At 38.9% G+C, this 26,801-nt stretch overlaps 2 protein-coding genes across 2 annotated transcripts; both read right to left on the minus strand.

Moving 5' to 3' along the window:
• Nucleotides 1-6,225: 6,225 nt before the first annotated feature.
• LOC130927394 (triple functional domain protein-like) lies at nucleotides 6,226-11,209 on the minus strand. The gene is made up of 12 exons (XM_057853199.1): nucleotides 11,124-11,209; nucleotides 9,604-9,775; nucleotides 9,442-9,508; nucleotides 9,236-9,345; nucleotides 8,932-9,001; nucleotides 8,763-8,852; nucleotides 8,582-8,674; nucleotides 8,305-8,416; nucleotides 8,033-8,223; nucleotides 7,584-7,682; nucleotides 7,092-7,210; nucleotides 6,226-6,468 (listed from the first exon to the last, which is right to left on the minus strand). The coding sequence occupies exons 2-12, from the start codon at nucleotides 9,726-9,728 to the stop codon at nucleotides 6,351-6,353; spliced, it is 1,194 nt and encodes a 397-aa protein (XP_057709182.1). The 5' UTR covers nucleotides 9,729-9,775; nucleotides 11,124-11,209; the 3' UTR covers nucleotides 6,226-6,350.
• Nucleotides 11,210-22,086: 10,877 nt separating this feature from the next.
• On the minus strand, nucleotides 22,087-24,180 carry LOC130926624 (triple functional domain protein-like). The gene is made up of 5 exons (XM_057851626.1): nucleotides 24,042-24,180; nucleotides 23,772-23,962; nucleotides 23,346-23,444; nucleotides 22,842-22,960; nucleotides 22,087-22,275 (listed from the first exon to the last, which is right to left on the minus strand). Exons 1-5 carry the CDS (start codon nucleotides 24,145-24,147, stop codon nucleotides 22,152-22,154), a joined length of 639 nt encoding a protein of 212 aa, XP_057707609.1. The 5' UTR covers nucleotides 24,148-24,180; the 3' UTR covers nucleotides 22,087-22,151.
• Between the last annotated feature and the right edge of the window lie 2,621 nt (nucleotides 24,181-26,801).

Here is a 26,801-nt window from a genome sequence, read left to right on the forward strand (position 1 = left end):
AGTGCAGTAATTCAATTACTGTATTTCCTGGTGTTTCGAACACAAGAGGTAAGTAATTTAACTGCAAACTTTCAACGTAAACATCTTACAAACAAAAAATATTAATTGTATGCAGCAGCTCTAGAAAAAAAGAATTAAACCTGCAATGTTATCATAAATAAATAATAAATTATGCTTTACCACTGGTATAATTGGGGGAATAAAAAACATGGCATTTTAGACAGACAGGTCAATAATCATTACTTTAACCTTATACACAGCAGAGTCTTTCACTTATGCCTGTGCTTCCACATTTTTTTATTCCTCATCACTGTCCATATCTTTTTTGAAGGGCAGATTTTTTTCTTGAGAAAGATCAACTAATCCACATGTTCATGTTTAAGTAGACTGCGTTTCGTGGGAAAAAAATCTCCAGAGGGTCGTGCTGCCCTTTCCACCATTGTAGTTGGTTATTTTTCAGTGTTAAAAACTCACGATCTCTGTACCGCTCCACACTTCACACTAGCTCTGTCCCATGTGAACAGATCTGGCTGCCTTCCTCACTTCAAAGTCCGACTTTTGTTTTTCCTGGGTGCGTTAAAAATCAATCACTGCACATCGCTGGCGTCGGTGCTCACACTGTCCATTGTTTTAGCATGTTGCTTCATTGCCACTACTAGTTTCGTTTTGGGCTGTGAAGAAAACGCTACGGAGCGTGCGTTACAGTGGTTTTGTTAGCTCTCGCATTGTTATGACACGCCTGTGACGATCGAGTAATGACGGCGACTGGTAGCGGCTCGGCCGAAATGCATGGGAAATTGAGGCACCCAAGACCGTGAGTTGTGCTTGTCCATATTATATCATGCGTGCGGTCTTAATCTAAGTGCGCTGTGTGGTGAATGACACAAGCGCAGCATGTGAAGTAAAAGCTAAATTATCATCCCATTAAGCAATGCATTGAACTAGGCATTAGAAGCCGATTCTTGTGCTCGCGATAGCCGAATTCTATCTCTACTATCGGTTCATTGAACATTTCATGGCTAATTACTGTCGAATGGTAACTTTACTATCGATACAGCTGTATCTCTCACCTGTAAACCCGGTAATCCGATCGTATCGGTTTATCGTTCTCAACCTTAGTTAACAGTGGTTGTTTCGTTGAACCCGACTGTTAAGCAGAGTGGCTGCAAATAAAGAAGACACTGGTCGTTCACCGCACATATATTCTTGTCGTTCTTCACCTGAGGAAACTTATATGAACTTTCAATCTTTACACAACAGATTATTGGCGATGAGGATGGGATTTTCCTCTTGGTAGGAAGAGTTTCTTTATGAAGTAAACTCCGTTTAGACGAGAAAAAAAGAAAGTGCGTGTCAAGATGGCGACAGCGTTCGGTAAAGGTGAAGACCTCGCCTTTTATGAAAATGAAGAAAGCTTTGAGGCCTATTTGGAAAGGCTAGAGCAGTTTTTCGTGGCAAATGACTTGAAAATAGACGATGGCCGAGCAAGAGCAGTGTTTTTGACTGTGGTGGTGAAAAAGAACCACACGCTGCTAATGGACTTGTGCGCACCGTGGAAGCCAGCAGAAAAGAAATTGCAAGAGCTAATTGAGCTCATGCGAACACACTTTGTGCCAAAGACAAACTTTATTGCAGAAAGATACAAGTTAGGCCTGCAAGCAGGACTGAACGGGCCCTCGCAATCTAGCGCAACTCGGACGTCTCGCAACTCGGACAGTGTGCAGGTCAGGGTGGTGGCAGGTCGTCCTCTCTAATCATCTCATTAGAACCTAACATGCTCGAAAGTCGCCTCTTTACATTCACACACCTAAGAGATGCAAACCCCTATTGGAGAGACTACTACAAAAAAGGAGCAAATAAAGGGTCATCACTGCAACAGACAGAGACATGTGGACATGGGTCGTAAAATAAATATTTCAAAAGGTCTTGAAACTACAATGACCAACCTGAAAAGAACTGGACATATATTAGAAAAATGAGTGACTTTCTATTGCCACTAATTGGCGCTGTAGGGTTGATGCAAATGACTCCTACAGGACCCTTCAGAGTACGACTCAACAATCACGAGATGTTTGGCGCAGATATGTTGTAGAAGTTATGACTGTTCAAAACTTGTGGTGAGACGAAATGGCTTCAGTCATTTTTACTTCCCCTGTTGGACTCTTCTGCTTCAACCAAACCTCAGTATTTTTCATCAGGCACCTGAACACATGTCTTATGGCTCCCCTGATGCAGGTTTCAGGTGAATATATTTTTTTCCTTGGAGGAGGAGCCTGTTTAGTAAAAAAAGGCATTTCCTGTTCCCACTAGGGGGCGCTAGGCCTAATGGGTAATGTTTCAATGCACTCGTGTTAAGGGTGGGATCCCGCACATGCATGCCAGATATGAATAAGATTGAACGTTGTGTCAAGGAGCTATTAGTCTTTTACTGAATTTGTCATTTTGCCGAAAAAATGGCCGAATTTGGCACAAAGCCCAGGTCAGACCCATTAATGAAAACGCACCATTTTGAAATTTTTAGATCTCCTATGTCTCCTGAATAGTCTAACCAATTTTGAAGATGATCCAACTAACTCTCTCTGTGACAAGGTCTCAAATGTGCACCCTGTTAATTGATAAAAATTTCACATTCGATCCAAAATACCTGATTTCCTGTTGGGTTTGGAATATGGGTTCAAGAGACGTTTTGGAGCAGTTCTGCACAAGGTATCAACTCCCCCAAATTTCATTGCTCTACGTTAAAAAAACCTAAAAGGAAATGCCTTTTTGAAAAATTCAAGGGGGCGCCACTGAGCCATTTTGTTACAATTTTTTGTAATGTCGCAATATTATCAAAATCCACACAAAGCCGCATGTATGTGCAAAATTTGGTGAGTTTTCGTGCATGTTCAGGCCTCCAAATGTAAACTATACTACAAATGGATAAAAATTTCATATTCGATCCAAAATACCTGATTTTCTGTTGGATTTGGAAAATGGGTGCAAGAGACTTTTTTGGAAGTTTTGCATAAGGTATGGACTCCCCAAATTTCGTTGCTCTACGTTGAAAAAACCCAATAGGAAAGGCCTTTTTTAAAACTCCTTTCTGTCGCCACTAGTTGGCACTGTAGAGTTGATGCAAATGACCCTTACAAGACCCTTCAGGGTATGACTCTCAACAAGCACGGGAAGTTTGGCGCAGATATGTTTTATATCTGCTGAGTTATGACTGTTCAAAGTTTTTTGCGAGGCAAATTGTTGACGGTCATTTTCACTTTCCTTTTTGGACCCCTCCGCTTCAACGAAACCTCAATATTTTTCATCAGACACCTGAACACAGGTCTTAAGGCTCCCTTGATGCAGGTTTGAGGTCAACAGATGTTTTTTCCCTTGGAGGAGGAACCTGTCACGTAAAAAAAGGCATTTCCTGTTCTCACTAGGGGGCGCTAGGCCTAATGGGTAATATTTCAATGCAGTCGTGTTCAGGCTGGGACATCTCATATACATGCTAGAAATGAAAAAGATTGAACGTTGTATCACAGAGTTTTTAATCATTTTCTGAATTTGTCATTTTGCCGAAAAAATGGCCGACTTTGGCACCACGCCCAGGTCAGACCCGTGAATGAAAACGCACCATTTTGAAAACTTAAGCTCTCATATGTCTTCTGAACATTCTCACCAATTTTGAAGATGATCCAACTAACTCCCTCGGGGAAAAGGTCTCAAATGTGCACCCTGTAAATCGCTAAAAATTTCATATTTGATCCAAAATAACCGATTTCCTGTTGGGTTTGGAATACGGGTGTAAATGCTTTTTTGGAGCGGTTTTGGACAAGGTATAGACTCCCCAAATTTCATCGCTCTACGCTGACAGACCCTAATGTTACAGGCCAATTTTAAAATTTCAAGGGGGCGCCACCATTTTGTTACAATTTTTTGCAACGTCGCAAAATTATCAAAATTTACAATTTTCTGCACGTATGTGCAAATTTTGGTGACTTTTCGTGCATGTTTCTACGGATCATAATTACTACATACAAAAAACGTTTTTTAAAGTGTACTCTATCACCACTGTTATTATGAACACGTTTCTTATAGACAAATATATGGGTGGTACACATTATTTCAGACTGTTTACCCCCTCTACCTAAATTTGTACCGCCTCCAAATGGACAATTGAAGTCTGACCATTATATTATTTATTTTACAAGTACCTAAGATAGTACTCCATCATCACTGTTATTTTGCACAAGTTTCTTTTATCATAGACAAAGATAGAGGGGGATACAAATTATTTCAGACTGTTTACCCTCTGGTTTACATGAATTGGACGTCCATCGCCATCAATAGATTGAGGTGAGTACAATGACAAAAATCCAATCTTACTTGTTTTTACCATAACCATCGTCTATTTATATTTTTATTCATTTAAATGTTGTTAATTTAATTTTTATTAACATTGCATGTATTGCATTTTTTATCCCGAGTTTTAACGGTTTTGAGACAGGCAGAGTTTCTGGGAGGATGGCGACCCCAAGTGGACCACAATAATACACGCATTCACACATAAACGAAAACAATTTCTGCAGACTTAACTCATTTGAGAGCACTTATAGCAGTGCTTCTCAATTGTTTTCTGTCACGCCCCCCCAAGGAAGACGTAAATGTTTCGCGCCCCCCCAAATTCTGCCGCCACTGTAAATAGTATCATTTGTCTACAATATTACTATTATAAGTACGTCTCTGCCTCACATTGTATCCTTTTTTTCCTATTAGAGAAAATAACAGAGATAAACTTATAAAGTATAACTTTATTAACATTGTTTTGTTTGTAACAGAAAAGACTTAACGCCCATCAATTTGCCTGAATTAAAAAAAAAAAAATTCACATCCAAACTAAAAAATACACTCAAGGTACATTTTTGACCATTTGATACAGAAAAATAAAATGTAATAAAATCAGTAAATAATAACAAATTAAAATTGATTAGAAACATTCACTCATGAGGACAATGTGCCAAAAAATTTGACCGAAAAAACAAATCTGAATAAAAGAAGAAAAAAGTGTCCTTGGACAGGACAGTTTTTATTTTTGCTGCTCACAGTATTTACCTCCTTTGCAATGGTGTGGAGTTAATTTGCAATGAGCATGCTAACAATGCTCACTGGCTTACTGATATAACACTGACAAAGCAGGACGATTGTTGGCAATATTCGGCACGTTTTCACTGAAAAAATCAAGCGGCTTAACAATGAGATTGGGGTCTAATGTCTTTAAGTGGCGTCTTAATTGATTTGGCTTCTGGCTGTCTGCTATAATTATTTTTAGACACAGTAAACAGTGGTCTTTCATCATCACCCACTGTATTAAAAGTCAAAGCTAAAAGGCAAACGGCACGAAAAAAGCGCATTCACGGCGGCCGAGGTAGAACCGTAGGTGAGGGCGGTCGTCGTGACGATCCCAAGCCGAAAATGGCACTTCTCGGGCGGCGACGTGAGAACCGGACAAGACAGTGGGTCGCTGCGTGAGTGAGTCCGGTCGGAAAACGGCTTTCGAAAATGGCGGTGGCACACTGCTCTTCATATCTGTTGTCTGTGTGTGCTGAGTGCTCTCCTTAGTTCAAAAATACTGCGCGCACTCTGAAAATGAGAGCGCCACTGCCACCTACAGTACTGAGTGGATGTGCAAGTACACTTTATTCCAGTACGGCAAAAAAAAAAAAAAAAAAAAAACATGTTCCCCGAGGTCACATGCGCCCCCCCCCCCCCGGCATCGCTCTGCGCCCCCCCAGGGGGGGGCGCCCCACTATTTGAGAAGTACTGACTTATAGGAACAGAACTCAACACATATGCTACAACCAAATTTGCATCTCACAGCCTCTTAAACGTGTAGGAAAGAACTTCATTTTACCTTGATAAACTCTCATTAAAATTTTCAAAAGGGAGACATCTTTGTATTTGGACATTTTTAAATATTTAGGGCAGTGATACGTTACCTTTTTTTGAGGAGTGGTGTTTAATGCATCAAAAGCTTTAGAGGAAAACCCTGAAGTACCAAATCCTCATTTCTTCTACCAGTTCAAGCCCGCAAAAGCACATGTATTTAAATCATTTTTAAACAAGCACAAAGGCATTCCGTGCAAAGAACATTGACATTTTATTTTGTAAAATACATAACTGTATCCAACTATATACAAGAAATCATTTTTTAAAACATGTAAAAAAAAACAACAACAAAAACCCAACACAAATTATATACAGTATATACATATATTAAAACTTGACAATTTGAAATAGTCCTTTTTTTTTTTTTTTTTTTTTTTTTTTTTTTTACAAGAACCTTGTCAATGTGTGCAAGTTTTTGTAAGTTGCTATATGTACGTCACTTTGAGAACCCCACTTTTCTTTGTGCCGGGTAATAGCCAGGGTCCTCCAATGTAGCAGGCCTCAATCTTTCTTTCACCTTCAACTTCATGATGTTTTTCATTCCTAAAAAACCAAGCAAAAACACAAAAATTCTGTTTTTAACCTATTCCGACTCTATACCAGTGAGGAGACTAAGTCATATGTGCAAGTGACAAATCATTATGAAATGCGAATCTCAAAAGTTTAAACCCATTACCAAGTAACAATAGCCGTAATCAAATTATGACTTGGGTGAAGCAAGACAAAGTCGCCATTTCACACGTACCATACACAATACTTGTATTAATTAGCTGTACTAGCACATTAACAAAGATGTATTTTGTAATGGCCCAAAACCGTCGCTGTATCAAGTCTTTAATAAATATCATTAAAAAAAAAAAAACAAATCCTCCTATTATAAACATCAGTCTTATTTCAGCAAATACAATAATGAGTTTTCCCATTGGCAGTGTATCAAATACTTGTTCTCCCCACTGTAGGCTATGTTAAAGTCACTTGATTTCCTTTAGTTCAGCAGTGATATATCCCAACTTGGCACATAAAATAGAATCCAGTAATCCAAATAAAAGTCCTAATTAAAATTGATGAAATGAAATGAAAATGTGAGAACAGTAGAAGACCAAAAAACAGATGTGCCTAACCTATACCAATAAGCCCCTAAATAGTATAGAAGTTTCCTTGGTTACCTTCGACTCTTGGGAATACGCCTCGTCTCCTTGAGCGCCTCCCCCAGGTGGATGGTGTGCCCCTGTATCAGCTTCCGGATATGTTGGATCCAGTCCATCTTGGTCACAGAAGTGGAAGCCTATTTAGAAGAAAGACAGTCGAAGGTTAAGGCTATTTGGAAATCAACCACTTTTCTGAATTTTCACTGTGTCTTTCCACACAAGTCTGAATAAAACACATAACCATCTTTTTCGGTGTAGTTTTAACAAATATATGTTCTTCTACAGTTAACAAACTTGATTTTTAACTTTTATTCATGTTGATGAAAAAAAATACAGTCGAAGCTAAAAATAACATACACAGAGAACAATGTTAAAGGGAGAAAAAAAAGTCGAAGTGGACAAAAATGCTCAGCATCATGTCAAACTCTCTTATAATCTGTTAGTGGAGTGTGTGGAAATCTCACACTGGTCAAACCGAAGGACGAAAAGAGGAGAAGAAGAACGTCTAACCTTCAGAACAATCTTGCTCGATGTCCGTGGTCGGCCCAACGAAAGAGCAAACTTGCTTGGGTCTCCCTTCAGGTGCTCTGTCAGCGTTATGTCGTGTATCTAAGGAAGAAATGGAATGACTGTCTTTAATCAAAATGAGCATATCAGAGGGACAGCACATGTTAGAGGATTTGGAGAGAAAGTCACAGAGGCCAGACTGAGCTGGCTTGGGCATGTGATAGCACGTATATTGGCAAAAGGATGCTGGATTCCCATATGCCAGGCAGGAGGTCAAGAGGACGACCAAAGAGGAGGTTTATGGATATAGTTAAAGAGGACGTGAAGGTAGTTGAAGTGAGAGCAAAGGATACAGAGGACAGGGTTAGATGGAGTCAACTGATTCGTTGTGGCACCCCTGAAAGGAAAAGAAGAAGATTGTATCGATAGAAAGTGTGTTAAAGATGACTTACATTGAGTTTTTTCTTGTATGTGTACCTGCTCTTCCCCTTGTCGTCCTTGACGACCTTGCAGATCACCAAGCATTTCTCCAAGAGAAAGAGCTGCCTATTTTTTCCCATTTTGAATGGTATCTTTGAATCCCAGACGTGGAAGGTCTCCTGGAGGAGCAGCTCGCCTTGGGACTCGATGCTCTCATCAAATCCTAAAGGAAGAGAGAGATTAAGCAACGGAAGCAAATTTAACTTCAACAATGAGCGAATTTATCTTTCCCATGTTCAGTCACCTTCCAGCACAGAGAGATGCATTGCATCGTTGGCTCTCTTGGGAATGCTGAGAGTCACATCCAGGGCCATCTTGAGCTCGGCTTTCCCTTCTTCACAGCATTCCATCAGATCCTAAAATATGCAAAAATACACTTAAAAGGGGATTACGACATTATTCCCAGAGCTCAAATTGTGAAGTTAAACAGTATTTTAAAGCGCTTTCATCTAGTGTGTCGTGAATGTATCTTTTGCGATTTATCTTGGTTTCTGAATAATAAACTTGTTTTTTTCCCCTACCTTTAGCAAGAGTGGATATTTTGTGATTCTCTGCACGGGCTTCAGTAGGTAGGAGTTGACTGAGTTTGCCAGTCTGTGCTTCTGCTGAATGTTCTGTTGAGAAAGAGAGAAATGAATGTAAGACAATGACGTTCCGTGTCTGTTGTTTCATTTTGGATCACCATCATGACGTTTAACTTACATGAAAATAGTTCAAAGCATGCTCCATGATGAGCCGAGTGGATTCTTCGTGGTTCTTGCAGTATTCCAAATACAACTGGAATTTATCAGCCTATTTAAAAAGAATGCTCAGTATTACTTACGATCATTTTCCAGGATTATTATGATTACCGAGGAAGCAATATACATACCCATGTGACAAAGCTCTTTCCGACATCTTCGGGGACATGTTCGTATTTTTCCAGCTCTTTCAGAAAGATGCTGAAGAAAGAGAGGACAAGGAATCCAATTAATATAGATCAAAATAAAGAGCGGTGGCCATTGCTGTTAAAGGTTTGCATACATCTCACTCAATGACGTGGAAAAGTGCATCCAGACAAACTTGTGGCAATGTTTTACATGTGATAATTGACCAGGAATAGACTATTTGTTAAGCTTGGTCCATTCAGTGTAAAGATGTAAATCATTTTAAGTTAAGTCTCTACCAATGCTTACCTGTGATGGAATTCATACAGCTCTGAAATGTTCCCAAAGATGACGTGCTCCGCATTGGCGATTCCTGGAAGGATCTCTTCCTCCTTGGTCAACATCTCCCCCATGTAAATCTGCATGAAACCAAACATAGATGGACTTATTTATAGAGATTGTCTTTAAAAAAAAAAAAAATCATAACAAACAAAAGGATTTAAAGAGAAACTCACGTCAATGCATTCCCGTAGGTCTCGGACGTAGGCCTTTTCAGTTTGAATGAGCTCATTCAAAATAAACCTAAATGAAAACATAAACAAGGCGTGAGTGTGGCTGTTGTTATTGTCTGTCAAACTGCATTACTAAATCCATTAATGGCATAATTAGTCACATACATTTTTCTGCGTGCAGACTTTGTTTTCTTCTCGTCCAGGGCGTCCGCAGTGGCAGGATGGATGTCCCTTTGGAGCTCCAACGTGCTGGTCACCATATTCTCGGCGCAGTTGCTCAAAAGTTCCATGTCGATATCCAAACCTGCTGAACCCACAGAGCACTCTGTTATGTATTCTGTAGAAAATAAGTACACAAAAAAATGAATAAGCAACCCCTGATGGGCACATAAAGTGGTTTGATAAACCAGTGACAGTGGGCCACGAGAAATCATCGAGTATGCTGTGGAAAATCTACCAGGTTCACCTAAGAGGTCAGAGCAAGCTAACTGTATGGGGCACTCCATTATACACATTGGCTGTCATGCATTGACGATGCTTGACGTCCAATCCATTTTGACTGGGAGAGGCTATGGAAATGAGTGATCGCTGCCATCCCTCTGAATTAAAAGACTGAATGGTGGGTATTCACAGGTAGTCCTCCCAGTTAAAATGAATTGGGCGTCAATCGTTATTAATGGTAGGGGATGATTTTTTTTCCCCCAAGCAACTTTAAAGTGTTATAGGAGCAATAACCAGTGTATTTCTGTTTTTTTTTTTTTTTTACCATTTTAATCTTATCAATTCAGTTTCTACTAACATGTTATTTATTTCCAATTTCTTTTTTTTTTTTTTTTTTTTTTTTTTTTTTTTGTGGAACATTTTTTAAATGTTATCAATGATTTGTAACAAACAGCCTGCATGACCCAAAATGTGATGTCCAGGTAGGTGAATGCCAGATTTCCGTGGGTTTAAGTTAAATTGTTGGTGGTGGTTTATTTATTACACAAAAAAAAAAAAAAAAAAAAAAAAAAACGCATATACGTTCTTGGAACGTACCACCGGCATAGCATAACAGAGGGGTGTCCCATACCACGCATCGCTGATTAAAGTACTCAATTCATCTTTAACGTTAAAATAAAATAATTGCAGATGTTAAATATTGTGCAAATGATTGAACATATACCAGGATAAATAGCTCCCTTCGCATTTGGCGTCGAGCACGAGCAGTTTAATGATAATGATGAATTTAATAACAACCTGCATGCAAATATATATATATATCTTAGCAGTTAACGGCTGAACTTTAGCAAAACGCTACAGTATATCCCAAATGTTGTTTTTGACCCAACAAAGGTGAATGACGGATCCCCGTCAGTTAAATGGTAAGCACAATTAGGTAAAAACAAGAACAAAGATGTTGAAAACGGGCTGCAGCTACTAATATTTTCCGTCGAACAATGTCACCGATAAAACGTTAATTTTAAATACATCGCAACAACTTGGCACGATGCATAACGAACCAAACATGAACGGAGCTCACTAAAAGCGACAGATTAAAGTTAGTAAAAGCTAGCAGCCTAGCATTTTTTTACACCGTTATTTGATATTTCTCAGTTTAGTTTTTTCCCATCACACGCAGTCAAGTGAGCATGCCTCTATCACTCGGTGACTAAACTATACAACTATAAGTTAATTAAACTTACCTCCCAGGCTTTCAGTGTGTGCAAAAAGTGGAGATGTTAGGTGTTCCGTGGTGGAAAGGTTTGTCCAAGTATGTCGTGTGTCTACAGATGAGTCGCGTGCGTTCAACTGCAGCATCTGACTGAATGACACCTGCTGGATGCTGTAGGACTGTAGGTGATGCTGCACGTGACATCAAAGAGCTGACCAATGAGGCTCTTAGTTTGTCATGCTCTTTGATCTGCATTTTGACCTTGACCCCACCTCCTTCGGCCCGCTGCTATGTGATGGGAGCACTCATAGCCATTTTTTTCCTTTTCCCAAATTTATTTTATTGTCATGATTTTCAAACATTTTACAGTAACATTAACCGATTTTCTGCTCCCCATAAAGTCACTAGATTACTTTTTTGAGGCAGAATCAGTAATCAGTAATAAAATTATTTTTTTCATATTACACAATTTGTTTTACTTGTCAAAATCGTATTTATTTCAAAAGGTTGTTTTTATTTAATTTTGATCCCTTGGGGTCCAATTCAAAATGGGTTAATGTTACTGTAAAATGTTTGAAAACTTAATTACTTACATAGTAAAAATCCTCTCAGCTCATCATGGAGCATGCTGTGAACTATTTTCATGTAAGTTAAACGTCAAGATGATCCAAAATGAAACTACAAGACATGGAACGTCATTGTCTTACATTCATTTCTCTATTTTTCAACAGAAAATTCAGCAGAAGCACAGACTTGCATACTCAGTGAACTCTTACCTGCTGAAGCCCATGCAGTGAATTACAAAATATCCACTCCTGCTAAAGGTATGGGGGGGAAAAATCAATCTTCCTTCCTTTCTTCCTTCAACTTACACAAAGTTATCAAAAAAAAATTCCAGACAATTTCATTAAAACAAAAAGATCATTGAACATTTACTCACAGGCAGTGTTGTTTTTGGTAGCCCTCTGAATTTCTATCTTATCGTCTTTTGGATGGACATACTCATTAGTCTGAGTTATATTTTAGTCATTTCAAAATGTGTTCGTCTTCATCTAGTTTTAGTCGACATACATTCATACGACATACATCTCATACAAATTTTGTCGAGTTTTAGTCGACAGTTACTCAAGTGTTTTCATCTGTAAATTTCAAAAGTTTTAGTTAAAAAATAAATCAACGTTTCCAAGAAATTCAAATGAACGTAGACAAACGAGCACATATTGTAGCATCTACAAGGAGAATGCCAGTGTTGTGATCATAATACACACTGGCAAGAAAAGAATTACATTATTTTCAACTAAACCCACTTAAAAGCCACGAACTGTATGTGAAAACAAGTTCTCCGAGCGTTTAAGAGGATGCTTGCCACGCTAAAGTAGATGCTAATGTTAATACAAATGCTTTGCCAACGCAATGAGTTCCATTTAGTGTGTGATGATCAACCGGCACAGACCTTTTTAAAGCAACATTGCATATTATCTCTTGCCAAGATAAAAAAACCAAATCTTACCATGTGTTTCCAAACAAACAAGATGGAGTGCAGCCTATGTTGAAACACATTCTAAACTCCGGTGAGGATGGTGAAGGTAGCAAATCTTAACTGAGTGACCCATACACTGTTATGATGCAGACTAACGACACATACAGTAAGAAAATGTCACGCAATGTAAACATACTGTATGACAGAAGCTATGTTGCATTTTCATCTTTTTGTCATACCGTCAGACGAAACTTGGCGTTCGTCTCGTTATGTTGTTGTCTCCCAAGCCACGTTATTAGCTAGTCATTGTCAAGTCATTATTAACAAATTGATCGTCCACGAAATATTTTCGCTATAGTCATTGTTGACGAAAACAACACTGCTCACGGATGTATCAACAGTATATTTTCTCTGTTCTATAGGAATAATGTCTTCACGACCTTTTAGGTGTACTGTATTTTTACCTTTTTTAGGACCTGCTGGAATGCTGTGAAGAAGGGGAAAGCCGAGCTCAAGAAATCCCTGGATGTGACTCTTAGCATTCCCAAGAGAGCAAATGATCCCATGCATCTCTCTGTGCTAGAAGGTGACTGAACACTGGAAAGATAAACTCGCTCATTGTTGAAGTTAAGTTTGCTTATATTGCTTAATCGCTCTTCCTTCAGGTTTTGATGACAGCATTGAGTCCCAAGGTGAGCTGCTCCTACCGGAGTCCTTCAAGGTGTGGGATTCAAAGATCCCACTGAAAATGGGGAAAAATAGACAACTCTTCCTCTTGAAGAAGTCCTTGGTGCTCTGCAAGGTAGTCAAGCATGACAAGAGGAAAAGCAGGTACTTATATGAGAGAAAACTCAATGTAAGTCATCTTTAACACATTTTCTATCGATACAATCTTCTTCTTTTCCTTTCAGGGGTCCCACAGCGAATCAGTTGACTCCATCTAACCTTGTCCTCTGTAACCTCTGCTCACACCAACTACCTTCATGTCCTCTTTAACTATATCCATAAACCTCCTCTTTGGTCATCCTCTAGACCTCCTGCCTGCCCATAGACTTCACAATCTATTGACATGACATGGGAAACGGGGCCGATTCGAAGGGGGGCTATTTTCAAAAACTTCAAATTCAAATATTTTCAAAACCAAAGCTTCTACCGACCTAAAAGCAAAACAGGCTCCATGAGCAGCGGCATTAAAAAAAATCATTCAAAAGTCATTCCCTTAAAAATCCCAATTCATGATTTTTTTATATAATACAACTTAAAATGTCTATAAAAGTCTCAGATTTTACATTAGATTCACAAAAATCACCACATGCAGAGAAAATCACCTATATTTTCAGGCTCAATAGCAATATATATAAGGTTTTGACCAAAATAGCAACTAGATTTTTTTTATTATTTACGGAGATGAGACTTAAGTTTTCAACAGCTAATAAATCACTCAATTTAACATCAGAAACTTAATACTTGAGGAAAACATGAAGAATCAATTTTAACTAATATGTAAATAGATTATTAATAAATTCTATATACAATCACAACTTATAGAATAGAATAGCCCTTTTTAATCATTAAACACTTTATACTGTTAGTGAATGGTGAAGATGAAGGTGAAGGCAGTGAAAAAGAGTGGCCAGTTGGACAGATCGAGGCCTGCTACATTGGAGGACCGTGGCTCTTACCTGGATCAAAGAAAAGTAGGGTTCTCAACTTCTCATAGTATGACATGCAAATAGGAATTTACATGAATTTACACACATTTTGCAAGATCCTCATAAAAAGAAACAGCTTTGGACCTTTTCAAAAAGTCAACTTTTAGTGTATGTACAGTATATACTGTATATAATTTGTGTTGTTTTTGTACACTTAAAAATATATATATTTCTTGTATATAGTTGGATAAAGTTAAGTATTTTACAAAATACAATGTCATTGTTCTCTGCACGGAATGCATTTGCCCTTTTAAAAACTGTAATTTAAATAAATGTGTTTGTGGGGCCATGAATTGGAAGAAGACTTTAGGATTTGGTACGTCAGGTTTTTCTTCTCATGCTTTTGATGCATTTAACACCACTCCTCAAAAATACGTGACATATCACCAGTGTTGTTAATCTTACTTTAAAAAGGTAATTAATTACAGTTACAAATTACTTCTCCCTAAAAGTAATTCCGTTAGTAACTCAGTTACCTGAATGTAAGAGTAATTAGTTACTTGGCAAAGTAACTGGTGATAATTTTCATGTTTTTTTTGGTTTTGTTTTGTTTTTTCCTCCTCAAACATAAATAAATAAATAAATAAATAAATAAACAGGAAAAAAACAGGTCACACAATGTGAAGTTTAAAGGGTTTTTTGGGGACAGTTGGCCCTATAGCCCAATTCTTTACCCTAAATTTAACTAGACACAGGGCTATTGCAGATATTGCGATAACTAGATAGTAACCTTTGCTATGTGTGGAGGTCATTTAATGTCGTGAATCAACAGTTAAAGTTGTTAAAATTGCTCCCGTTATTACATTTTTTCCCTTCTGTCTACTTTCGACATGTGTAAGTTTTAAAACTATTTAATCATATAAAGATAGATTTAAGTCACCATTTTGCCGATTTAGGAGCATTTTAGATAAAAAGTTACCCAGATTCGTTAGGAAGGTTCTCCACAACATAGCCTTCCTGAGAGGTCTACTGCTTTAAGATGGCGGCTGTTTACTAACACATCTAGTTCTTTATTATATATGTTGCTAATGCAACCGTTTCTGTCATTTGCATCTAGTTCTGTATATATGTGATATCTACCGAAGCATCATGTGGGCGTAGTTTGTAGGCTATCACCCTCCCTTGCCTCTTCCCCACTCCTGCTCTGCTCTCTCGTCTCCGTGAGTCCGTCTTACTCAGACTTTTCTCGCATCAGTCAACCAACATAATAACGCACGCCTTTCCCGCCTCAGTAACGGTAACGGCGTTGCCAAGATGAGAAAAGTAATTAATTAGATTTCTCACTGCTGAAGAAAATAACGCAATTAGTAACGCCGCTATATTCTAACGCCGTTATTAACAACGCTGCATATCATTGCCTTTAATATTTAAAAAAGGCCAAATACAAACCTTTGAACATTTAAATAAAAATTCATCGCTCTTTCCTACACTTTTAAGGGCTATACAAGAGATTGTGGGATGCAAATTTGGGTGTGCCATATGAATTGAGGTCTTTCAAATACGTCTGCACCAAATGGTTTCCGTTTATGTGAGAATGCATGTATTATTGTTGTCCACTTGGGGTCGCCATCCTCTCAGAAATTAAAAGTTTCGTCCCTCCATGCTGGCTAACGAAGCCTGTCTCACACCATTACAACCAGTGGCGCCTCCAGAAATTTTTCATAGGGGTGGCCAGATGGGGCCACTTAAAATCTTGGGGTGGCCAAAACTAAAAGCCATAATTTCAGGTTTTCATTATATTATTGCAGTAAAAAGGTCAGGGGAAAACTTAAAGACTTAAGGACACGGCTACTGATATACTTTGGTGTGTAGTGTAATATTTGATGTTACTAATGATTTAATGTGCCTAGTCCATTACTGTCCAGTCAACATTTTGAGTTCCACAACAATTCTGTTTTATTGTGTTATGTATATATTAGGCATAAGGTGTACATTTAACTAGGGCTGTCAAACGATTAAAATTTTTAATCGAGTTAATGACAGCTTAAAAATTAATTAATCGTAATTAATCGCAATTCAAACCATCTCTAAAATATGCCATCTTTTTCTGTAAATTACTGTTGGAATGGAAAGATAAGAAACAAGACAGATATATACATTCAACATCCTGTACATAAGTACTGTATTTGTTTATTATAACAATAAATCCACAAGATGGCATTAACTTTATTAACATTCTTTCTGTGAAAGGGATCCACGGATAGAAAGACTTGTAATTCTTAAAGGATACATGTGAGTTTGTATATTGTGACTAAATATTGCCATCTAGTGTATTTGTTGAACTTTCAGTAAATGATACTGTAGCGACTTAACTGTTCTGCCCAAATGCATAATGGGAAGTGGTGCAACCATGACTGTGTGTGGTGGCTGCAAATGCTATATCTTCAAAGCTTTTGCCAATTAAAAGCACGGCCCCAATGAATGCTTGTATCTACTCCACTCTGCCTCTTATCTCTGTATATAAGAAAAACGGCGCCATTGTAGGCTGTTTTCGGCAATGCGTGAATGAGTCGTACAGCGAATGTGTTAATTGCGATAAATATTTTAACGTGATTAATTTAAGAAAATTAATCACCGCCCGTAACATGATAAATTTGACAGCCCCACATTTAACAAAACAAAATAAATGCATTCATTTGGGATGAAATGCATAACTGATGCTACAACAATCTAACGATATACTGGCAAGCGGGGTGGCCAGTAGGGTGGCCAACCAATTTATAGGGGTGGCCGTGGCCACCCCCTGGGGGCACCACTGAAATTTACAACTCCGAAAAAAATGCTCCTCTCATGCAATACATACAATGTTAATAAAAATAAAATTCAAACAGTTTAAATGAATTAAAACATAAATAGACGCTGGTTATGGTTCCAAGTAAAACTTGATTTTTTTTTTTTTCATTGTACCTAACTCCTTGCATGCTATTGATGGCTATGGACATCCAATTCATTTAAACCAAAGGGTAAAAGTTGCCTGGTACACCAGACTCACCGCTGTTCCAGCTATTGAGTCTGGCCACCATTCAGCGGATACAATTTCCAGGGCGGAGCAAGCCACAGCAAACAGACAGCGGAGTGGACCAATCAGCGACGGGCAGACGTGGTTTAGTAAAACGACGAGGGCAGGACGAGGGACTTGCGCGCGGGAGTAAACTTTGAAGAGGGCATGAGGGGTTATCCAAGATGGCTTTGAATTTGATTACCATCCTCCTCTCAGCCATAGTCTCCAGACTTCCCAACTCAAGCTCAACCTCAGAGTGGGTATTCCTCACCAGATTATTGAGTCTCCTCATCACACCTGCTTTGACACCGCCCTCCCAACACACTACAGCGAAATACAAAGCGCTGGCCACTACAGACTGGTAAAAACCTTTCAGGATCCTACCACAGAGTTTAAAGGATCTCAGTCCCCTCAGGAAGAATAACCTGCTCTGGCCCTTCCTGAAGAGGGAGTCAGTGTTGTGAGACCAATCCCAGGCATGAAAATCTCTCACCTTTCGGCGACATTTGCCGTTTTGAAGTAAAAAAGGGTGACCTACGTGAATTGTGTAGATCCGAGGAGAAATTCTTTAAGGGGGCGGTGGTGATTTCGGAGATTTTTTTAAAATGTCGGATGCTTGGTATGCAAGCTGGGAAAGTGGCACAAACTCAAAAAAAGGCACCAGAGTGGCCAAAACATTGACTTTTCTCAACGAAAAAAAGGAGGGTACACTGTTGTGTCCTGTCTCTTCAATGCCAAGCTTGGCTGCACGTCGGCCATGAATGAACACCTAAATCGCTGTCACCCAATTTTGGAAGACGACAGGAGACAATTACAAGCTGGCAGATTGTAAATCAATCTAACTAACTAACAACCTGTTTTATTGAAGTTGCTAAGCCTGTCGTGAAATGCAATGAGTCCGTTTATTGCATGGTAAGTAAAAATGAGGGCTGCAATTTTCACAGTTGCGTTTCATCGTCGCGTGCGTGCGTGCATACATTTGTGCTTGCATGTACACGTGCGTGTTGATGGCATATGAGACTCCAGTTCTTTTCACAGATGTTTATTGGTCATCAACACACCGTAGAATTAAAGTTCAGACATACAAAATAAGGAAACACATCTATATTAAACACTGTAAACATTAGCATCGCTACATTGAAGCTAATGGGGAAAAAGACAACCTACTTTAGTCTGCTATAAAACATTGGCAGTCTTCTCCAAAATGCAAACTTGCGGTTAAAAGGTGACACTTCAAACATCAAAAATCGCTGTCTAACAGCATTTGCAAATGAAAAAAATGGGAAATAAATTGATTACCTTCACAGAATGCAATGACAAAAAGAGCTTTTTTTGCAGAGTGTAAAGATTACGGTTAGTGGTTTAGCGAACGTACTTCCGGTGAACATTTCAAAATAAACGCACCTCATGTTCATCATATAAATAACGATTTCTGGAGTTAATCCCACATACTGGGGGGGGGTTATTTGATTAGTCGACTAATCGTAAAAATAGTCGGCTGACTAATCGGGGAAAAAATTGGTCCTTTGAGACAGCCCTATTTGTACAGTGTACCGGAACATATTTCCTCCACACCCGTCTTGCCTTTTTTACCCGACCCATTTTCATGCCTGCCATCCAGTATAATAATAATGTGGACCCCAAGGTACTGGTATGAGTCCACCCTCTGCATCACCTCCCCCTGTATGACAACTGGGGCAGGGGACCTCTTGTTCCTCCTATAGTCCACCGCCAGCTCCCTGGTCTTGCTGATGTTGAGTCTCAAATGGTTGCTGCTGCGCCATATTATAAAGTTGTTTATCAGTTCCCTGTACTCATCCTCATCGTCATCCGTTATACATCCAAAAATAGAGCAGTCATCCGAGAACTTTTGGAGATGGCGGGAACCAGAGTTGAACCGTAAGCCATGTGTAGAGGGTGACGAGGAATGGTGCCAAAACCGTACCCTGTGGCATTCCAGTATTGCCGATTACGGTACCAGAGGTACAACCATCCAGTCTGACATACTGGTTCCGGCCAGTGAGATCGTCTAAAATCCATGCTGCAATGTCAGGGCGCAGCTGCATCGCCAGCAGCGTATCCCTAAGGAGGCAGGGCTGGATGGTGTTGAAAGCACTGGAGAAGTCATAAACGTCACTCTCACAGTGCTTCCCTGCCTCTCCAAATGGGACAGCAACCTATGGATGAGGAAAATCAAGGCATCCTCCACACCGATATTTGGCTGGTATGCAAACTTGCAACGGCTCCAGGGATGTAGATAGTGATGTCCTCAGGTGTCGAAGGACCAGCCTTCCTCATTCCCCCCCTACTACATCTCGTCTGTAATGGACCCCCAGAGTCCGTACATTTAATCATCACATTTTTAATTGGTGCAGATGTGGCTGTCAGAAATTGGCTGTCAAAAGCCATACAATAATTGTAATTTATTTATTGGGATGCAAGTTTTACCGGAACCATAACCAGCGTCTGTTTATATTTCTATTCATTAAAAAAAAAATTTTTTTTTTTTCATATTGTATGCAAGGGCGTAGGTTTGCATAGGGAAGGTAGTGACAAAACACTACCAACTTTTCAGGATGCTCAAATTGTCCCCACCAACTTTTAAGCAAACCTATTTGCATTATATAATGTGTTGAGTTATATAAGTCATTTAGATTGTCTTCCAATATGTTGTTATGATAGAATTGATCCTACCATTATTAAGTGAATTATTTTACTTATTTTCAGACTTACGTTTACCCCTTTTTCACTTGCTGAATTAGCTAGTCCATGTTTTTTTCCTCAAACGCACGTTTGATTGGCTACTGACTTGACTGCCCCACCCCACCCCCACGCACTCTCTCTCAGTGCAGAATTACATTACATGTTGAAATGCCGCCTCCTCCACCGCTTCGAAGAGGAGGGATATTAGATGTTTCTTAATTCGGCCAGCAGCCGCTGTAAGTAATGTGAAAGCCTGAGTAGGAAACTGCTTCAACAGAAGTGTCATCCTGTATGTGTATTCTACTATGTTAACGTTTATTAAACTGAGAAATACAGTGAGCTCTGCTCAGCTGTAAGAAATGTAGTGAACCAAGGTTCACCCCCTTTTCCCAGTTTTCATTTTTATTTTGCTTATGTGGTCTTAAAGCAGCCCAAAGGAGCTTTCATTTTTTGTTGAGTTTGGCTGTGCTTGTGGACAAAAGCAGTACTCTTTGTCCTGAGGAAGGTTCCATTTTTGTCAATTTATATCTATTTTTGTTAGACAATTTTGAGTGGTATTAAGACAAATGTTTATTTTTTTGCATTCCTGGATAGTTAACAGATGATTAACAATTTTGTATTTCTTTGTATATTAATACACAAATTTGTGTTCAAGTATTGGAATTTAAATTTGCTAAAAGAAAAAAAAGTTGAAATAATAAAAATAAAAGTTTTCAAAATGTTTCTATAGTAGTTTTTGAAAACAAAGGTCAGAATCGAACTGTATATCACCTGAACCAATACATATGCACCGCAAAAACCATCTCCTTAAAACAGCAACAACAAAAAAAACAACAACTAAAATTCCCTTGTTTTCAGTGTAAATCTGCTAAAAATAAGTGAAATGATCTGCCAGTGTTTTAAGTAAATTTTACTCCGATTTCTGGAAATTAGGAAAAATAGCTGGGTGAAAATAAGTTTAACAGGCCTATGTTTAGCAAAAAAGCTTCTATATTTAATCTTTAAAACAAAAAACAAAAAACTTGTTTGTCAGAAATGTTTGTAACTCAAGAATAGATATTGTTCAAAACATTATTTGAAAGCATTTTTTTTCTTGATTTTACATTTTTGGGCTTAGTAAGAACAAATGGTATTATTTACTAAAAGTCATTGGAAGAGTATGACACATTAATCTGTGAACTAGACTTTAAAACTCAAAACAAGATGAAAATTATTCGACTAGATTTAAGAAAAATTATCAGATTGTTGTACTGTAAATTTGCAGTGTGAAATTTAATATAAGTCAATACAGATTTATTTTTGCGTTAATAATTTAGCTTATCAATTAATTTGGTTCTTATTACTGAGAAATATAGCCCTGAATCTGTTTGGTCTTATTAATGTCTCATCCCCAGCAAAAAGTTTACATGCAGGTTGTGGTGCCCTACCAATATTGAGACCAAAACCTACACCCTTGATTGTGTGTATTGCATGAGAGTAGCATTTTTCCCCCAAATTTTAATGGTTTGAGACAGGCCTCATTAGCCAGCGTGGAGGGAGGAAACTTTTACTTTCTGCTAGGATGGCCATCCCAAGTGGACAACAATCATAAACGAAAAAGATTTGGTGCAGACTTATTTGACAGCACTTATATTAATAGAACTCAACACATGTGGTACAAAAGAACTGCATTTTACCTTGATGTTCAAAGGGAGACATCTTTGTATTTATAAATTATTATTAGTATTTACTTATTACTTATTATGAAGTATTTTTAAATATTAAGCGCAGTGATATGTTACCTTTTTTGAGGAGTGGTGTTAAATGCATCAAAAGCATTACAGGAATAACTTTAAGTACCAAATCCTAATTTCTTATACCAATTCAAGCCCCCACAAACACATGTATTTCAATTATTTTTAAACAAGGACTAACGTATTCCGTACAAAGAACAATGGCATTTTATTTTGTAAAATACATAACTATCAAACTATATACAAGAAATCATTTTTTTAAAGTGTACAGAAACAACACAAATTAAATACAGTATATACATCACAAATACAGTATATTCATATTTAAAACTTGACTTTTTGAAATAGTACAAAGCAATTTTCTTTGGTTTTTTTTTTTCTTTTTCTTTTTTTTTTAACGAGGATCGTGTGTGCCAGTTCATTTAACTTCCTATGTGTATGTCACTTTGATAAGCCCACTTTTCTTTGTACCGGGTAATAGCCAGGGTCCTCCAATGTAGCAGGCCTCAATCTTACTTTCACTTTCACCTTCGTCTTGGTAATGTTTTCCATTCCTGGGGGGAAAAAAAAAAAAAAATCACTTTTTAATCCATTCTGACTCGATACCAGTGATGACATGCTGTTTGTGCAAGTAATAAATCATGATGAAATCCGAATTTCAAAGTTTAAAGCCATTCCCAGATAACAATAGCCATAAATCAAATTATTATTTGGGTGAAGCAAAAGAGTCTCCATTTCACACTCGGTATTTACTGTATACTTGTATTAGTTAGCTGTACTAGCACATTAACATACATGTATTTTGTAATGGTCCAAAACCGTCTCTGTATCAAGTCTTTCATATATTTCAGTAAAAAAAAAAAAAAAAATACAAATCCTCAAATTGTAAACATCAGTCTGATTTAAGCAAATAGGCTACTTAAAGTCACTTGATTTCCCTTAGTTCAGCAGTGACATACCCCAACTTGGCACATAAAATAGAATCCAGTCATCAAAATAAAAGTCATAATTAAAGTTGATCAAAAGAAATTAAAATGTGAGAACAGTATAAGACCAACAAACAGATGTGCCTGACCTAAACCAATAAGCCCCTAAATAGTATAGAAGTTTCCTTGGTTACCTTCGACTCTTGGGAATACGCCTCCGCTGCTTGAGCGTCTCCCCCAGGTGGATGGTGTGCTCCTGTATCAGCTTCCGGATATGTTGGATCCAGTCTATCTTGATCTCAGTAGTGGAAGCCTATCGATAAGAAAGACATTCGAAGGTTAATGTCATTTGGAAATCAACCACTTTTGAGAATTTTCACTCTGTCTTCCCACAAAGTCTGAACAGAACACATAACCACCTCTTATTCAATGGAGTTTTAACTAATATATATGATGTTTTTCAAAAGTTACAAAACTTGATGTTTAACTTTTATTCATGTTGATGAAAAAAAAAAAACAGTCAAGGCAAAAAATAACATTCAGAGAAGACCGTTAATTAAAGGGAGAAAAAAAGAAGTCGAGGTGGACAAAAATGCTCAGCATCATGTCAAAGTTGCTTATAATCTGTGAGAGCAGTGCGCGGAAATCTCACACTGGTCAAACCGAAGGAGGAAAAGAAGAGAGGAGGAATGTCTAACCTTCAGAACAATCTTGCTCGATGTCCGTGGTCGGCCCAACGAAAGAGCAAACTTGCTTGGGTCTCCCTTCAGGTGCTCTGTCAGCTTTATGTCGTGTATCTAAGGAAGAAATGGAATGATTGTCTTTAATTCAAATGAGCATATCAGAGGGACAGCACATGTTAGAGGATTTGGAGAGAAAGTCACAGAGGCCAGACTGAGCTGGCTTGGGCATGTGATTGAAAGTTTATTAGCAACAGGATGCTGGATTCCCATATGCCAGGCAGGAGGTCGAGAGGATGACCAAAGAGGAGGTTTATTGATGTAGTTAAAGAGGACGTGAAGTTGACGTGAGTTGATGTGAGAGCAGAGGATACAGAGGACAGGGTTAGAAAAGGGAAAAGGAAGAAGACTGTATCGATAGAAAGTGTGTTAGAGATTACTTACATTGAGTTTTCTCTGATATATGTACCTGCTCTTCCCCTTGTCGTCCTTGACTACCTTGCAGAACACCAAGGACTTCTCCAAGAGGAAGAGTTGTCTACTTTTTCCCATTTTGAATGGTATCTTTGAATCCCACACCTTGAAGGAGTCCTGTAGGAGCAGCTCGCCTTGGGTCTTAATGCTGTTATAAAATCCTGATGGAAGAGAGATTAAGCAATGTAAGTACACATAACTTCAACAATGAGTGAATTTATCTTTCCCATGTTCAGTCACCTTCCAGCATGGAGAGATGCATGGCATCATTGGCTCTCTTGGGAATGCTGAGAGACACATCCAGGGCTTTCTTGAGTTCTGCTTTCCCTTCTTCACAGCATTCCATCAGATCCTAAAATAAGCAAAAATACACTTAAAAGGTTGTGGGAAAAAAAAGTGCAAAAAAAAAAATTCAGTTGTGTTCAATTGTGAGTGAGACTAGGTGCTAAGGAACACTCAAATTGTGAAGTTGAACAGCGGTCTAACCCTTTCATGCATGACGGTCACTGCAGTGGACAGCTATTAAAACGTCATTTTCAAGTATTAGAATAGGTTTTGATGGCAGTGTTGCTTATAAGCAGGGGTGCACATAAGTGGTCCGCATGCGCGCATGCGTACTGGACGTATACAAACGTGCTGGCCCTCAACAGCTTCCATACGCTTTTGCGTACCGATGGCTGACCACTGTATTTGCGGCGGACACGAGATAATCACTTCTCAAAATGTCGGAGGCAGGCCCCACTGAGTAATTATTTCCGTGTTCCCCCACCCCCGTCAAAGGACAGACATACGACAGAGACGTCACCGGAGCTACCGAAAAAAAGGACTTTTGCTGAAAAGTGGCTGCAGGAGGCACCATGGCTAGAAGCAAATGATGCTTGCACGGATATGTGGTACAAAATTTGCCGTGAGAATCGCTGATAACGGCAGCGCATTTTATGTTGGGTCCAAGAATTTCAGCCATCCAAACTTTGAAATGCACGAAAAAAACAGAGCATGTGACAATTAAGCAAACTATCGATGTCAGGCAGCACCCCACTGGCCCTATGGACAAGTGGCGGAAAAAAGTTAATGAAGAGCAGCGCCATGCACTGACAAACGTGTTTTTGCCCGCATTTCACAAAGCTAAACATGCACGCTCAATGAGCTCTTATGAGGAGGAGGACATCCCACTTTTACAAAGGCTTGGAGTTAATGTGGGAGCTGCATAATGCCCTTTATTTTGAATTAGTACTGCTTTTATGTTTATTTCTTTACATTTCACTTCAAAGTAATGGCAATTTTGTTGTGCCAGTTGATGTTAATCAGGCATTAATTGTTAATATAATTAATTAAAGGTATTTGGCTCTAACTAAAGCTTGTCATAATTTTATCGCATCAGGCGGGTCGGCTCTCAAGCTCAATGAGGACCAAGTCACATCTCCAGGTCCTCCTCTGAGAACCTGGACAAAAAAAAATAAGTGCACCCCTGCTTATAAGCCTCTTAAGTGGACGCCTGAGAATCCACCCAACACTGCTTTGTGTGGTCAACCTTTGTAACTGCAGAATAATTGTGTCTACATTCAAGTTGGCTGCCAGGAGTGAAAACATGCCTAGCACCTCTGGGATTTCTGCTCAATCCTTCTACAGTAGGAGACTCCTGCAGGTAAAAAAAAATATATTTACATCAAGTAACACCTAATAATCACCATAGTTGTGAAAATTTCCAAGTATTGATTTTAGATTGGGAGGAAATTGCAATTTTTCAGAAGTCCACCGAAGTGGACCGAATGCAATTACTGAACAGTATATCACTCTTGACAATGCTTGATCTGAAGTAGTTTTCTTTTGTATAAATCAATATTTTTATGCTCCTAGATCAGCGGTCTCAAACCGACTCCACAAAGGGCCGCAGTGGGTCCTGGTTTTTGTTCCAACAGATCCAGCACAAACAGTTCAACCAATGAGGTTTCTACTAACATAAGCAGCACCTGATTGCAATCAACTGATTACACTTGTAAGAAACCAGATTGGTGAAAAGGTATTTGTCTCGTTTGGTTGGAATGAAATCCAGTACCCCCTGCGGCCCTTTGAGGACCGGTTTGAGACCACTGTCCTAGATTATAAACTGCATTGTATATATCAATATGTATGTTTTGTGCATTCTTCATTATGAGTAACAGGCACAATTCACATTTTACGGGCTAGTGCTGGGCATGCCAGGCCTACAGAATTGTGGAGGAACTGCCTTCTGATTCGGAAAATTCACAGGACAGTGACAGCAGTGATGAAGAGTGGTTGCCAAGTAAAAACAACTCTAGATCAATGTGAAAGTGCATCTGAAGAGGAAGGACCGGATGCAGAGGATGTGGAGGACGAAACCCCTGATGAGATAGGAGCAGAACCTAATTTGAAAGCAGAGAGACCTGTTGACACACCAGCACCACTTGCCACAGCAAAGAAAACACAACAAAAATGAAACATCTGGAAAGTTAAGGACAATTCATGTGAGGGTGTGTTACCTGACTTCTTGGGAAAGTGGAGTCTAAATGTTAATGCAACTGAGCCCCTGGAATTCTTCTTGCACCTCTTCCCAGAAGAACTCATAGATGATATGACATACCACACCAACCTCCATGATGAGATGATCATGCCGTTCAAAGGCATATTGTCTATCAAGCAATACATCCCCCCAAAAAAACAAACCCTGGGGTGTGAAAATTTGGGCAAGATCAGGGGCTTCTGGATACATGTACCGCTTTGAAGTGTACAGGGGTGCAGCCAGCACAGGTGCAGTCAGCGAATTGGGAATGGCTGCAGACGTCATCTTGCGCCTCTGTGATGACCTCAAATTCAAGAACCACAAGGTGTTTTTTGATAACTATTTTTGTGGCATTCCACTGATTACTGTCTTGAAGGAACAGGGCATCTATGGCACTGGCACATGCCGGGTCAACAGGCTTCAGGGGGCACAAACGAAACTCAGGAGTGCAACAGAACTCAAAGAAGAAGGAAGAGGAG

Source organism: Corythoichthys intestinalis, chromosome 12, assembly GCF_030265065.1.
Source record: "Corythoichthys intestinalis isolate RoL2023-P3 chromosome 12, ASM3026506v1, whole genome shotgun sequence".
NCBI lineage: Eukaryota > Metazoa > Chordata > Actinopteri > Syngnathiformes > Syngnathidae > Corythoichthys > Corythoichthys intestinalis.